The sequence below is a fragment of the Diorhabda sublineata genome, chromosome 1 (assembly GCF_026230105.1).
Source record: "Diorhabda sublineata isolate icDioSubl1.1 chromosome 1, icDioSubl1.1, whole genome shotgun sequence".
NCBI lineage: Eukaryota > Metazoa > Arthropoda > Insecta > Coleoptera > Chrysomelidae > Diorhabda > Diorhabda sublineata.
In genome coordinates this window covers 21704233-21722042 of record NC_079474.1, presented here as the reverse complement: position 1 = coordinate 21722042, position 17810 = coordinate 21704233, and the positions used below count along the sequence as shown (strand labels likewise).

At 31.6% G+C, this 17810-nt stretch overlaps 1 protein-coding gene across 6 annotated transcripts in view; it reads left to right on the top strand.

Annotated features, from left to right (window-relative positions):
- The window catches only part of LOC130445631 (uncharacterized), a 185852-nt gene extending 175473 nt beyond the window's left edge, over nucleotides 1-10379 (top strand). For 3 of the 6 annotated variants that reach the window (XM_056781420.1, XM_056781377.1, XM_056781409.1), the window contains exon 6: nucleotides 569-10379. In XM_056781420.1, coding sequence (XP_056637398.1) covers nucleotides 569-701 — 133 coding nt within the window. In that variant the 3' untranslated portion in view covers nucleotides 702-10379. The remainder of the gene's footprint in view (nucleotides 1-568) is intronic. The other 3 variants (XM_056781401.1, XM_056781386.1, XM_056781394.1) reach the window with 3 other exon arrangements.
- The last annotated feature ends 7431 nt before the right edge of the window (nucleotides 10380-17810 follow it).

The window sequence follows — 17810 nt, the reverse complement described above, 5'->3', positions numbered from 1 at the left end:
AATATTGGAACATTTTTGTTTGCATCAAGAACGAACACTCTTTTCTGGCAACAATGCACGAACTAACGCCAAACGTAGTCGTCCTTTGATGTATTATTCTTTTAAATCGCTTATGTTATTTGCTGCTCTATTTTAAGGATAGATTCTTCGACAAAACGAAACATATTGGTAGTAAAATTGCGCCTACGGAAAAGTTCAATGGCGTTGTTTACAAAAGTAAAAGAGACTCAAGTCACTGAAATGAAAGGAAAGTGAGAAAAATTGTTCCACGTTGTGACCTTTAACTTGTCATTGACTTTTTTGTTTGTCGCAATAATATAACATTAATTGTTAGAGCACTTTCTCATGTTCGGTAACAATAAATACACATTGATATTAGATATTTATTAGATTTGGATTATCGATTATGGATTTGATTTGGATATATACTCACTGGTAATGACCCTGTTGAGTGAAAGCTCGTATCTAAAATATCCAAACATATTTCTAACATGAGTCGCTATTAATATCAACAACTTCGTAAAAGTTATTTTACAATGATACAAAAATAATATTATTTACTTTTTAGCAGTAGTCCAAATCTAGTCCATGTCCCAGATGAACAGAACCTAGTGGAATCGCATTTTGAACAAGTACCAATACATAGAAATGATCCCAGGAAATCTGTATCAATAGTATTACCAACAGAAGAGAAAGGATGACCCACGGATCTTTAGCAAATATGCTACAATGAAAAGTAATTCTTTTTTTCCGAACAAACAGACTGTGAGTTGTACAATGTAGTCTCGAATATACGCTTTTTTAAAATATCTCAAATCTCATATCATTATAGATGTTGAATTTGTAGGCACAACGTTTAACCAAGTAAGAGCATCATTATCCATTAAATAATTCTTCACTGCGGTTTCAAAATTATATAAAGAAAAAATATTTCATATTCATTCCTCAGAAGTGTTACAATTTTTAAATATTTAAAGTTTTTTCTTTGTATGAGAGTTACAATAACAGTTATCAGGGGTAATAGTATGAATAGTTCAATCACGATTCAGCGAGAAGAAAGCCAACAGTTTTATCCATTTCATCGGAAATAGTTGCCTTAAAATATTTATAGAAGCATTCTATTAACAGCTTTGGTCGACTTTTTTTAGCATCCTGAGATTTAATTCTCATTATCTTCTTTTAATTCACAGGATAATTGGCGGTTTCAAAAGGTCTTGTTATTCAAGAGATTGACTTTGAATATTCAGGCGGATTTAGAACATTTTTATTTCATAAACTCAACTGCTATTGTTGACTTATCATTTATCTCAGTACTATAATTCGCTATATAACTCCCACCTTCTTCTTGATTCAATTTTTAGTATTCTCATAGAGAAACAAGCAATAATTGTTTTTTTTTACATCCGCCCTTGTATGTAATGAATCTTTGTGTTAGACAGGCATGTCCTAGTCCGACTATACTTATTCGTCATTAGAAGATTGTCTCAGAACTGTTTTCGGGACTAACGTATGACAGTTTTTTCACCTAACTGTGTAATGAACAGAACTATTTAAAAATATTTTCATAATTAATTATTCAAATGAGTAACTGTTGAGTATTTTTTATTTTCTCGTCATTTATACCCAACACTCTATCTGATAGTTAATCTGTTAAAATTTGAAATAATATAAATCTCGTTTGTGCATTCTAAAACAATTTCTTCATTCTCTCAATTTCTTTAGATAAAATTGCTGTTCCTTCTTTATCTCTAATCTTATATAATCAGATCTCAGGTTGTTGCTAAATCCCTTCTTGATTTTCCCATACACTTGCGAGCAACTGCCTATTCCATTCCATCATTTTATTCAGTATTCACACGTTGACATCATCCATCTGAAACGATCTTCTGATTGTCCAGCTGCACTTCCTATGTATGAATATCATCCCAGTCATTGAATTATGTCAGTTACAAAGAAAAAAATCTATGTTACCAAAAATATTACAAAGTTGGCTTGACACTAAATATAATAAATTGAATGTATACATGGTAATATTTACAGAAAGTCACAGTATATTTAATTTACTTAATAATTAGAACATACAGGGTACATTAGATTGATATCTCTTTAAGGTTTTTAAAATTTTGGATATCTACGTGGTTTAGAATTGGGATAGTAAAATTTACAGTTTTGTTGCTATCTATTTGATTTTTGCGTATATTTCATTCTGCATTGTTTAACAACAGACTCAATTATTTTATTTAATAAGAAAACACTCAAAATACATGCGATAAAAGACCTATGGTAGTTGTACGTGTTAGATTCATTTTTTATATTTAATTATAATGCTATGTATATTCATTACGTAGATATAGCAATTCGTAGAAATGGTTACTGAAACATAACTGTGTGTTTTTCTGATTCTTCTGAAGGGTTAAATGTTAAAACTGTCAATTGAATGACGATTTTTCTTGGTGAATGATTTTTTTCTTATTTGGTTTAATTGAGAAAATCATAAGCTATGATTTGATTTAACTTGAGAAAGAAAATGTCATTTTTAATTACTATATTTTTAACATCAATGAAACCTTTTTGACATTTAACCTTGATTTTATATTTTAATTTATTATGTATGTGCTCGAATTATGCAAACAAAGTATAAATCAAAACTTGATTGAATACAATTAAAATAAACAAGATGTAATGATAAAATTAGCAAAAATTGATATAACCTGTGAAATATATCTTTAAATACATAATCACCTGATTACACGAATATTTTACCCTATTATTAATATTGACTAACTTCATTAAAATAATTTATTACATAACATTCAAATTAACAAGATGCTTTTACCAAACTCATCAAAAATAAACAGTTTTCAAATAAAGTGTGCGGTATGTATGTACAGAGTGGTTCCTAAGTAATCTAAAATATTGTAGTGGGAACTTCGTCACTCCATTTTAAAACGAAAAGCTCTTATAAACATACGTGATAAGTTTTGTAGTTAATGGGATAGAGGGTATCGAATTGTTTTATTATTTTATTAGAAGCAACAACATGTGTCAAAAATTAGAGAAAAATAGTACATATCAGTGAACCTCCGGCAAAAATGAAAGCATCCGCTCGACGATGCAATACTGTAGATCTCCTGAATTTAATATCGGAGTAGTGTAGAGCTAGATATCCGGAGGATTGTGCCTAGATGAACTTAGGGGGAGATCCTCGTCCGATCCAATGGTCTCAAAAAACTCGCTTACAATCACTGCAAAACACCTTCTAAAAGAATCGGAAATTTTCTAGAAAATGAAGATATGTCTGACTGGTCAAACAATGACCGAATAGGAGTGATGAAATCATGTTATTGAACTATTGCATGTGGATTTCCATCTGCCCATATAAGGTCATTATAAAAATTTATAATTACATGTCTTGAAAAGTTGCGCATACATATGTCTAGCCTCTCTAAGCATTACCATTCGCTTATCCATACAAAAAGTGCATATTAGCCATTTCATTATTAGTAAACGCAGGTATAGTTATCAACACAAAAAATCCATATGATAAAAATTTCTTATTCGTTTTTTGAGTTACTTTTTAGTTTTGAATAGTATTCGACAAAATTTCAAGGCTACTTAGTTCTTTCGTATTACTTGTAGTAGCGTCGCTAGAAAAAATAAATTTCACTTACCGTTAGAGCTCATTTATTACAAACAATTCGACACCCTGTATCTCATTAACGACAAGAATTATCACACATGTTTATAGGAACTTTTCATCTTAAAATGGAGTGACCAAGCCCCCACTACATTATTTTAGATTACTTAGGAAACACCCTAAATAGCAGGACGATTATTATTTTTCCCTAATATATGCATATACGGTATAATAACAATTTAATGCTTCTTGTTACTTTTCCAATATTCAGTAAAATATGCAACAATTATTAAGTACAGCTTTAAAAATTGTTATTTAAAATTCGAATAATCTATTCAAAATTTAATTATAAGTTCAATTAATTTAGGATCATTATCACTCTTGTTTAACTGTTACAATAAATCAGAATTAGAAAATAAATATGTTCCCCTTTATAAATTAAAGTAATTATTTTGTTTCCAAATATTATGCACATACTATATATCAAAATGTGTTTAAGAGAATAAAGCGGTTATTTATAATTAGTAAACTACATGTATCACAACGTTTTCATGAAAAATGTCATTATAATAATGATAAAGATGTAGGTTATTAAGAATGTTATGTTAAAAATATATTCAGTGATATCGATTATATTTATTTTTCAATATTGTACAAAGTCCATAGTTTTACGACAGATGGAAAATTTTGGGAAAATGCCTTCTTTATTGGCTTCGAAAATGAATTGAGTACCTGTTCAGTTTGTTACTGGATAAAATGAGTTAAATGTATCATTTCTTCAAATGATTGGTCCTTTGAATATATGAAACAATTGCACCTTGATTTGTGACTTCATGGTAAGAGTACATGATGGGGTAAACTACATCTGCAGTCTGAATACACGGTTTACACAATCACTACACCAACATTCACAATTACACTGTCTGACGCGCGTTTCGATATTTCAGCGGGAAAAAACTCCTTGGCGGGAATATTAATATTCATTCTTTGACTACTAAACTATAGAGTGGGCTGTAAGGAATTGGCCCTTTGTCGCTATTTAAGCTACTCTTACATCTAGCAATCTCAATACTTTCAAATGCATCCAACAATTTATTAAGTATTGGGTACATTTTTTAACAATTTTATATTATTAATATTTATGTCATGATTGTGACTGGCCGCACTCACAGTGTTCAATTTGACACGATCTGAATTCATCGAGCTCTTTTTCTTTCCAAAGCCTTATTCCCCTTATATTTGTTATATTTTGAACTATATGATAAATGTTACTACCTATTAATGGGAATATTGTTAACTGATAACAATACTGTTCAAATATATTACAAAGATTTGCAGTGAATCACTCACTGAAAATAATTGTTTCTAGAACTGCATTACGAATAATTCGATATTTCTTCAATTCGTAGAAGCGTTAAGACTGATTTGATTTTACAGCTCATTAAGCTAAACATATCAATTAAACAACCATCGACAAAGAAGGCATTTCCTCATTTCAGATTCGTAGGTACTTATTACAATAATATTTAGACCAATATAATCATAATATTGTAAGTTTTTCAATATGCTGTATCTTTTTGTTTCTCCGTCCTTCTGTGCCAAAATTACAGCTTTTATTAAGCAATAAAACAAGATCTTTATATTCCAACACAGAAATAATCTATAGTTTAATTTGATATAATTTAACCTGTTTTATTAAGTGGCATTATCATTTAATTTGTTATTATAAAATATTGATGCCAGATGTTCACTCTATTTTACAATATGCTGGGTTATTGAACAAAGTATTCGTATTAGTAGTTAGAATATTGTATGTTATATGACAAGAAGAGATGAGAAAGGATTTCCAACTGACATATGCAACAAAATGCTTAACTAAAGTAAAACAATAATATCGATTAATTCTCAATAAATAATATGCATATGAATAATATGAACTCTGTATACCATTTTATCAATTTTTACGAATATTTTGAAAACGTTTTCATCAAAAATATTTTTTTTCTTCATTATTTTATAATAATCCTGTAAATATATACATAACTTGACTACATTTCAACTTCCTCCTTTTATTTTCTCATTATATTAACGTTTTTTTTTCATTTCTTATAAAATAACCGCTTTTGTTCATATTGGAATCCTGAATTATTATAACCTCAGTACTATTTTTCCCTTATTACCAGCCTCGCCGGCCAAATACAGTTTATGGGTAAACACTAAACACTGCATCAAAGAAATTTCAATGAATTTCAAAGGTGGTGCTCATATTTTCTTTTTATTGTGTATGAAACTGGGTAAATTTTAATGATATAAAATAATTCAAAAAATAACCGAACAGCTATGGAAGCTAAGTGGCATATTGGGGCACATGAAAGATGGTAGACATTAATATGTTTGTTATACTGAATAGTTTATAGAAAGATTAGTAGATAATTTTTTTGTTATTTTGTGGACCAAGCTAATATCCTCAGTTTTATATAAGCTTTACATGAATATTTTTATATCAAAGTACATAGAAAGTATGTTGTTAGAACCAATACATGTAAATCCAAATTTTAAATGCAATATTTGAAAAGTACAGCAATAGACATAATAACATTATCTACTTTGGAAAATAATATTAGTCATCTCAATGTATGCTTTAAATTCTCTGGAAATCTCATAGGTATTACTCAATTATGTCAGGCATGTTTTAAAATTGGAAAAATTTTTGTGCTTTATATTTGAACTTTGAACATGGAATGGATTTCGTAGAATAATTAGTTATTTCAAATATCAGTCTTTATCAAAATATGATATTGACACTGGCAATTTACGTATTTATATTAATCAATAGATCACCTACATCAGGAACATTAAAATAAGAATAAAATCAAAATAGAAAATCTTCTAATAAGAAAAATTAATTTTTCCTTAGTCCTTACATCTTAAATATGTAGCAGTACTTAATCAAATTATTTTTAGTTTTATTGAAATTTACAAAATAGAGCTATGAATTTTACTTAAATTATTTAGGTGTTTTCTATTATTTTCTAAAAATTCTCTTTTTCGTATATTAGATTCCGTTTTAAGAATTTTTGAATCTTTATATTGAATTTTTGTTTGTTGATACTCCATGGTTCGTTAGCGCAGTTTTATTTTTTTTTATCGTATTGATGACTTCTTAGTCTATTTTCTAAATACTGAGATGTCTGCTCTATGTAGACAGCGTCACAATTAGTACAAGGCACTTGATACATAATATTACTTCTTTTGTTTTTTGGCGTTTTAGATTTTAATTTAGTGAAATATTTGGAATAAGTTATTTATCATTTTTTTCCTGATAATTATTTTCTTTCAATGCAGTTTTTGCTCTTTGAGTAGCTAAGCATCTAAATTCAGGATCTGATAGTTGGATAGATCTTCAGCCAAACCTATTATCAATGATCTTTTTTGTGACATAGGATGACACGAATATTTTGAGGGCCAAGTTGGTTTCGTATACCATTCTGTTCTTATGTTATTGTTCATATAATGTGACACCAAGAAAATTTATTCTATTATTTTGCTCGACTTCGATTGTGAATTGAAGTTTTATGTTGATAAGAATTGAATTTTTTTATTTATGTTTTCAACTTGATTCTTTGGTAAGCAGTAATGCAATCATCTACCTACATATCGGAAAAAGAATGGAATATTTATATCAAGTTTTGCTTACGACAGTTTCCTGAAGATCTTCCATTACCGATTGTGCGATAACACTTCAAATGGAAACCCTCATATCACAACCATCAATTTGTTTGTATATTTCATTTTCATATTTGAAACATGTTGTTGTAAGCTTTATAGCTCTATAGCTTTTATAAATTCGTCATGAGGTATTTCTGTATTTTCTGTATATATTTTAATTATGTCCTATTTTTTTATCAATATATTTTTCACAATGGAAATATGAATATTTGTATGTGCTATGGGGGCTTCCATTTCAAACTTTATGTCTTTATAAAAAAATAAAGACTTAAAGAAAAGTCGAAACGTGAAATATTATCTATCTTTTAAAAATTATTAAAAAAACTAATTTTGACACAAAAGAACAATCAAGAACATAAACAAATTAAGAAGTCTAAGGAATTCGATTAGAAATTAAAGAAATTTATATATCAAATATTACCTTCTAAATTGGAGCATGCCTGCGCATATTGGTACAGTGTATTTGTGTATCGTGTCATATTCTTATTGTCACTGTACATAATGTTTCGTTGGAAATGTCACGTATATTAAAGGGATCAGTTTTATCTTTCTATTGGATAACTACTAACTAGAAATAAATGGACTGCACAAATAAAGCAATGGCGCCCAAGAAACATAAGAAAACCTAAATCCAAGTGTGACTTTGATATTAGAAAATTAGCTGAAAAAAATATGAGTTCGAACAGCCAATAATAGACAATAATTTCCTCAAATGCAAGATGACTATATAAATATGTAAGGAGTCCTCTACATGAAAAATCATATGAATAAGCCACAATGAACTCAACAGATTTTGTACTCAGTTGAGTCTATATTCAAAATAGTGACTGTGAATTGTATACAAAACTTAATCACTTGCTTGTATTTAGCGCAGATAGTGAAAAGATCTTCAAAACAATATCACAAGCCCATATATTTCGGCATTTTTTATTAATATTTTCGCTAAGCGATTACATTTGGTTTTACAAAATTGTATTCAAACAAATTGAATAGTTATATGTAGCTGTAATGGTCCAGAAATAATGAAGTTGTAAGTTTATTGGCCTTTTAGCATTATTTTAGCATTTTTAGCATTATTTTTATTTGATTTTCTTTTCGCTGCTTCTTGTTCCGCAGAAAATGAAGTCAGCTTCGGAAAAAATATCTGTGTTAAAAGGGTAAATACCAATGGTGTGAAAATCATTAGCCGCTATTGTGTATGTGTAAACTTCTTCGTAAGCACTACCAAATAACTCCATTATATCATTAGGACTCAGAACCCGTTGGTTTTGACCGATTCAAGTACGAATTTATTCACTATAATAGACTTTTAATGGCCCCATTAATGACTTATTCAAAGTTTGGAGTTTGTGCGTCGAATTAGGAGGAAGATATGCAATATTAACATGGTTTTTCTTTGCAAAGTCAAAAATGTCGATGTGGCGAGTGTTGCTGTAATGGACGTCAATGATTATCAGGTAAAGGCGTTTCTTCAGTCGATTTAGTGTACTAGATAACGTGACACCACTGGGTGAAAATCTGGAAGTGCCAACCAGATGGATGTTCCATTCCTACCGACCCAGGATGAACCCTCTTCATGAGCTAATTGTTCATATTTTTCTTAAGAAAAGGGGACAAAGTCTCCAGTCACGCTCATACAAAAAACTGTAATCAAAGCTCCTCCCTCTGCTGATATTAGTATTCCGTATTACCAATAACCCATGTCATCAATATTTCAGGTTAGATCTAAGCTATGATGACAAAAAACTAAACAAATGCAACATCGTTTATATACAGTCGCATCGTAACAAATATTGAAATAAAATCATGCAAATAAAAATGTTAGGCTTGCTTGATCACTTACATGTTAAACTTTTTAGGACCCGAAGTTCACATGTGCACACCGAACCGAAACCATACTAAAACGGCGCGGGGTAAATCGCCCCAATAAAGACGGCAAAAATACATGTTTAGACGATTTTCGGGCGGCATTTGGTTTGGGCAAAACCAATGTATTCACATTTATTCCATGTGATAAAACATCACATTACTCTTGTTCGCTTGATGTTAATCTATAAATGGCTAGATATTTCCTTTAGTTAGTGATTCTACAGTCGGCTGTGTTATTTCGAATAGCAATTAGGGCCGTATTTAATCCATTAATGCTTAACAGGGGGTTATGAAGGTAAATTTTTTACTTTTAATTTTTTTATTTGAGAGAAAATGGATATCCGTCTAAATATGATAAGGTACAAAGTATCTTTTAGTTTTTTCCGGAAATTGAATTAAGTCATTTTGGCTAGCGCTGGAACATGATGGTCTAATTCTATGTATTTTATTGATTTGTTGAAATATTTTATTTTTTATTCCTCGCTTTATATTCTATGTAAATTTGACCTAATTTTATTTTGGTTGATTATATTTTTTATTATGTTAAACATATCAATAATTAATATTGTATATAACATCACTGCATTTTTATAGCATTAGACAAATTTAGACTCCAAACAAATCTTATTGAATCTACTTTTTCAAAATAACACTAGAGCCATCGAATTTTTTCTGATTCAATAAACTCCTTTATCAGAGGCACCTCTGCCAAAATTGATTTCATACGACAAAAAATCTATTTCAATATTTTATATTCATATTTTTCTCATTGAGATATAGATCTGAGTAATTAGGTATCAACCATCGTTATAATACAAAATTCCATCAGCATTTTTTACACCCAAAAAAATTTGTCATTTGATTGTTCAAATATGGTATCTTGAAAAAAATATCCAATAATATTTGTGAGGGGTTTGATAGGAAAAAATAAGATGTGACGTACGTGATATGTATTAGAGTTTATATGTTGAGGCTGATTAAGTATTAAGACAATGATTAGACATGTTAGGCTAAGTCGTTTTTACCAAACTTATCAGATATTGGAAAATACTATGATATTGTAATGGCTCTTTCACTTGCTCATATAAACATACAAGTAATGGAATTGTTCATTATTGTATTTAATATATGATTTTAGAATAAACTATGTTGATTTAATTTACTCTATATTCACCAAAAGAGAAGGATTTATTGCACATCTAATGATATTTAATTTTACAATGCTTTCGTAACATTCCTCATGCCTAATGATGAGAACAGTTTTTCAGAAACTTATGTGAGGTTATTATATCAAAACACGAAGTATTATCTTAAATATAATTGGAAAAACTGGTGAAGGTTACATTAATATTTTATGTGTACAACAAACCACGGCCATATTCTGCTCAATTCTTAATATCTACGTTCCGCGCATAAGGAGGTCATTGTTTCGCCATCTTCAAACCACGGTCCACACCCAACCACCTCAGCCGCTGCAAAATAATCTTATTGATAGGATGGAATCCGTTTTTCTTTCAACATTATGTGGATAAGTAAGAGTTGTATAATTATGTGCATAAGAGTTGGTATCAATTTAAAAATTATGAAAGCAGATATCTAGCATTAGTATATTGTTCTGTAGGGGTCTTCTAAATTAAAAACTTGCGAACACGAGTTTCACGCGGTCGGTCGGGACACAAAATAATATTGACATACATTTTAAACTAAACCAAGGACAAACTACAAATTTTTATAATGAAGTGAAAAGTGTAATATATAACTAAATACTAAATAGAAATAAAACAGTAATTCAGTTAAGCAGATTACATATCATTACAATGATATAGTACTATCATTTTGGAATTTTACAAAATAAAAATATTACTATGAATACAAGTGAGCCCATGAAGGTAAAAATGTATTAATGAATATGAAATATTTCACTTTCGTAGTAAAATGAATAAACTATATCAATTTATCACAGCTGAAATAATAAAAGAGGTTTTTTTGTTTTCTACAAATAAAGAGCAAAAGTTTCATCCTGTATAGACATCATTTTGCTGTACCTTGTATATGAATATTTCTTAACTATAATTAATGAATTCTTTTGTTGCATTATTTTAACTTTCTTCTATACACTCAAATTTTCCAATTTCACTCATCTTCTTCAATGTCTTCAACAGTTAAATTGTTCCTACTAATTCTTGTCTTACAGTCAAAAAACCGGATTTTTGTTTGTCAAAACTACCAGTTGTCTCTGTAACAATGTAACACTTGAAAACTAAAATCGCTCTTCTATTGGTAAATTGCCAAATGTTAAGGCATGAACACTTGGACTACTTTACCTGTATTTACAGCATATGAATGTTTTTGGTTTACTATACACTCCTTAACTTTGGCCTAACTGTGATCTTTATAAATAGAAGTAGACAATGAAAGTAAATTAAAGGTAGGAATAGATGGGTAAATTTAATACTTTAAATGTTTTCCATTGAAATTTATTACATCACATTCCAGAAAATGATTTTTACTCAAGCGATAATTTGATGTTGAGCCTTGTATTTTACTAAATTCTTTCTATTTAGAACACACATCAGAAAAGCGTTTGGGAAATTTTATAAAATGACTATTTATCTTGACAATTGACATTGACAGTAACGACAAATTTTTATTACACTATCGCCACGATTTTAATGTGGCAGAACTCAATTTGTGTTGCTGAAATTTAGATGCAAATTGACCTTATCTACAGCTTCAGAAGACAAATCTTTATTTCACCATCCACAATCTAAATACCCGACTGTCTAATGATTACACACGAGAACACCAGCTACAGAATTCACATATCCCAAGACCGTCTAATATGTTTTACTTGCAAAAAACCAGGTCATACTGCAGCAAACTGTAAAAACCCCCAATTACAAACTTATGAAGAACCCCAAACACACCAAGATCCCATCAGAAACCGCTATAACACCTTACTCCCAGAATTACCCCCTATAAACATAAAAGAAATTCCGCAAAACAGCACTAAACGCAACTACGAGCAAATAATTACGCTGTCCCCTCAAACAGAAGGAATTAAACCAGAGAACCCTAAGAAACCTTCTTTCCTCAAACCAAATAGGCCAAGTAAAAAGCCTAAAAATAAACCAGACATCTCTACAGAAATTCTCATGGAAACAAATAGAAAAGTCATTTCAGAACAATCGTCCTTTCATATTGGACCACAACCAGATATCTGAACTTTTTGAAAATGTCTACGGTTCATCTGAGTGAATCATCTCAAACAAGCATTAACTAACTGAACCAATAATTTACTTTAATATTTTTTTCCTTTTCTTCTATTTTTCTCCCCGCATTCTCATGGACTTTACATCTATACTACAATGGAACATCAATGGCTTTTATAACAACTTACCAATGTTGCAAACCATCCTATCCAAACAGAAATGTGAAGTTATTTGTCTTCAAGAAACCAATTTCAAATACAATAACAACGAACCGCTCAGGCAATTTAACAGCTTCTACAAGAACCGAATAAATACTGAAATAGCTAGCGGAGGAGTAGCAATAATAACGATACTTACAAGCCGTAGCTATCGAACTATACACTAATCAAAAGTAAATATCTGCAATGTATATATCCTTCCAGCATATCAAGTAGATGCTAAAGAATTAAATGAATTATTGGAACAAATTCCTCAACCTAGAATAATAGTCGGAGACTTCAATGCCCATAACACCATGTGGGGATCCACATCAATTAACCATAGAGGTCGCTTACTAGGAGATATTCTTGATGACGCAAATCTCTCCATCTTAAATGATGGGAAGCCAACTAGATTTAACATACAATCAGGACAAGGTTCATGTATTGACCTCACTATCTGTGACCCAACTTCGACTCCAGCTCTTTCCTGGGATCGGCTGGACCATACCTACAACATTGACCACTATCCAATTGTCATTCATAACAATAGAAAACCAAATTACAATCACGACTTATATCCAAAATGGAACTTAAAAAAAGCAGGCTGGACTCTTTTCGAAACAATTATCTCAAAAAGTTTGACAACTTACACAATTTCAACAGATATAGACGAAGCTTTAGAAAAGAGCAACAAAAAAGCTTTCAATAGATATAAAAGACACAATACAGACAAAATCGAATTCTTGAAAACCTGAGCCGGAGCTAGACATACAATAAAAACTGCTAAACGCAAATCCTGGACAGAATACGTCTCTACAATAAATTCTGAAACTCTCATGACGGAGATATGGGAAAGAGTGAGAAAAATATCAGGACTTCATAAGCACCATAATATACAAATGCTAGAGAAAGACGGACGCACAACCACAGATAACTCCAAAATAGTCTCAATACCACCTACAAAAACCACCTACACTCATCAATTTACCCATTACAACCCAAGAATATGATGAAGCTCTTTCAAGCCTGAAAGAAACGTCACCAGGACCAGATGAAATAACAGTTGTCTTCTTGAAACATCTCCCCTTAATTGCTCACGAATACATCCTTAACCTGTTCAATACCATCTGGCTGCAGCATAACTTTCCTGAAAAGTGGCGTGAATACATAATAATTCCTAAACTGAAACCAGAAACCATTAGAACCCATCCTGAATCCTATAGACCTGTATCACTCACAGGTGCAAACTAATGGAAGAAATTATAAACAACAGACTGCTCTGGACTCTAGAAAAAAGAAACCTTATTATACCGGAACTAAGAGGATTTAGACAACATAGATCAGCCCTGGATAACATAATAGACTTGGAAAGTGAAATCAACGAAGCATTTGGCCTAAAAAACAGATGTATAGCTATTTTCTTTGACATTAACCGAGCTTTTGACACTGCAAGGCATGATTATATCATAAAAAATTATACAAATTCAACATACATGGTTACTGCCTGGATTTTATCAAAAAGTTCCTGAGAAATCGAACATTTAAAGTTAAAACCAACGGCACGACCTCCGAAAAAACATATTTTAATAATGGTATACCCCAAGGATCAATCATAAGTCCCAAACTCTTTATCATCGCAATCAACGACATCCTGAAAAACTTAAAGTTGCCAGTAAAAGCTCGACTATACGCAGATGATTTAGTTGTTTACTGTAAAGGAAAAAATATTAAAAACCTCTTCTCACAAAGTCAGGCTTTTATCCATAACTTAGAGCTGTAGTCACAACAAACTGGTTTTACTTTTCCAACTACAAAGACTCGCTATATTCTTTTCTCAAGACAAAAGAACATACCAAACGTACCGGTATTGAAACTTTATAATGAAGACATAAAAATGGTAACATCAATAAAATTTCTCAGAATACTATTCGACCACACACTAAGCTAGAACTATCATATTAGAAATCTTCTCCTAGCTTGCAACAAACGACTGAACTTACTGAAAACACCAACGAACAAAGAATGGGGTGCAGATCGACAAACATTACTAACATTGTACCGAACACTTATTCGATTAAAACTGGATTATGGATCAATTGTATATTCAACAGCAAACAAATCGCTTCTGAAAAAACTTGACAGCTTTCACAACTCAGTCTTACGTTTGATAACAGGTGCATTCAAAACAACACCTGTGGAAAGTCTGTAGTGCGGATCAGGGAAACCATCCTTGGGAGACAGAAGAATATATTTGAGCCTTACATATACAGCCAAACTAAAATCCAATCCGACCCTCCAAAGTTCCCAAATCTTTTTTCAAATAAACTCAGAACCCCCAAACCTTTCTATGCTAGAATTCGATCATATCTAAGCGAATTAAATTTCTCTATTCCTGAATGACTTCCTATCGAATCTACTCAAACTCCACCATGGACAATAGAAAGCACCAAATTCATTACCCATCTCCAAATATATGATAAAAGCTCCTCAAACCCTATCCACTTTCTATGCTGAATTATATGCAATATATCGAGCTACCCACTTCGCCGCTTCATCAAACGAGCCTAATCATGTCATACTCACAGACTCTCTTAGCTAAATCTAAAGTCTTCAAAAAATTCACACCACAAATCCATTAGTAATCAAAATCAAGCAACAACTGCGATACATACAAGACAACAACTACAAAATAGTATTCTGTTGGATCCCCTCACACATTGGAATAAAAGGAAACGAAGAGGCAGACCTGACCGCTAAGGAAGCTGTAATTAGTGATAGTGCGTGAACTTTTTAATTACTGCCGATATTAAAACAATCCTAAAGCGTAAAGTGTTTAATGAATGGGAGAACAAATGGTCAACATCCACACATAAACTTCGTGAAGTGAAAGACTCGGTAAAACCGAGGTCAATACTACCGAAAAATCACAGAGATGAAGTTATTCTAACACGTCTACGTCTAGACTATACGCGATTGACGCATAGCTACTTATTTGATGCGAAACCTGAACTAAAATGTAGCAACCGCAATAGCAAATTGACTATAAAACACATAATCGCAGAATGTTTATCTCTTAACTCAGAGAGATCATCATCAAATCTACCACTCGGAACAATACGTGAAATTTTAGGACCAAAATACAATATTACTTGCCTTAAAAATTACCTTTCTTTATCTCTATCATAAATTTAATTTAACAAATATTCATAGATAAAATACTTAATCTTGACTAAATCGCCAATAACCAGTATACGGTTGATGCGAATTTTGTAATAAAAAAAAATATTTAATGGCGGTTCTTGAATTTCTGCAAAAACTGCTTGGTTAGGAGATGATTTAGTGCTTTAAATTGAATACGGTCAATCCTTAAAATATTTGTTTTAGATGTCCAATATGGAACGAATGTAAGCCTTATAGAATGTATATGCAACGTTCGCATCTGCTCCCCATTTTCTTTTGGAAACTATTTTTTTTAATATAATTGATGTGGTTCGTCCATAGTAATTTTTTATCTAAGACAATGCCTGGATATTTGAATTCGTCGACGAATGGAATCGTGAAATCAGCCAGGAAAGGAGCTCTAGGAGTTCTAACTCGATGTTGAGTGAAGTCTTATCCTGGGAAACAATGAATCCCAGATCATTGAATCAAGTTATTAGTAGCTGCATACATTCTCTCAGATCTTCTAGACCAGGGGTGCTCAAACTTGAACTGCTGGCGATCTACCTCAATATTTTTAGACTACTTACGATCGACTCTGAGAGGCTGCAAGTATGTGTGATGCAGGATTGTCGTACATACTCGATACACCCTACCTACCTAGGTAGGGTGTACCGTAGCATATATAGATATTAGCTTTCTGCACAATATAGGTACATTATTTTAGTCAAGGTTTGGGTTAGGTTTAGTTAGGATCTTCTCTACAATATCAATGAAAAAACTCATAGTTATTCAAAATTGCGAGTTTATTGGTTGTTACAAAACAAAAGAGTTACATATGGTCTTAAACCTAACTAAAGAGTGGCTTTGGATGTTGAAGCGTGGCACTGCATGTCCTCAGCATACTTTTCATAAGATGTTACGTAACCACTGAGTTCTAATCGCAAGCATGATGACATATGATCGTCAGTTAGTCGATTGCGATATTTTGACTTAATTATCTTCATTTCAGAAAATGCAGACTCGCACAAGTAAGTTGACCCAAACAATGCCATCAGTCAGTTGAAGGGCGATTTGCCTTAGATTCGGATATTTATCTTCAGATATAAAACACCAGAAATTTGTATCAGATGCTGTAGCTTTGAGATGTATATCTGATATAATCTGCACCAACTCATTTTCAACATAACATGAGTTCATATTAAACTGACTTGCTATTTCAGTAGCTAATTCCTCAATGTTTTTACATGAAAAAGGATAACTCATAAATGATGCTATATGATGCTCCAATTTACTGCAATCATAAAAACGCATTTCGAATTGTCCCAAAATATTTGATAATTCAGCCTCATACGTATCATAATTAAACTGAGGAATCCTTGCTTTCAAAGACGGCAAATGTTTCAGATCCTTTCTTTTCAGTTGATCTATCATAAGTTGCAATTTACTTTTGAATGCGTTTACGGCGCTAATCATCTCAATAATAGTTTTTCCTTTACCTTGAAGCTCCAAGTTAACGATGCTTAAGTGCATTGTGATGTCAGTCAAAAATGCCAAATCAGTCAGCCATTTTTCGTTTTTCAAAATCTGAGTGTCATCACCTCTTTCGTCTAGAAAAGCTGTTATTTGGGGCAATAATTCTTGAAACCTTTGTAGGAACTTTCCGCGACTCAACCACCTGACGTCTGTGTGAAGAACTAAATCAGTGTGTTCAGCTGACTCCCTATCTTCCAACTGCAACTGAAAGAGCCGCCGGCCGTTGCAAGCTACGTGCACGGATGGAATTCACAATTTTTGTGGCAATGCCCATAATTTCCTCCTTGTTTAAAACTTTGGAACACAAAACTTGTTGATGTATAATGCAATGGAATGAAAAAAATGAAGGGAATTCTTCATTAGCTCGACACAATGCCACAAAACCGTTTTTGTTTCCAGTCATTGCTGGTGCTCCATCGGTTGTAATGCACACTAATTTATATATTGGTAGCTCGTAGTTTTTTACAA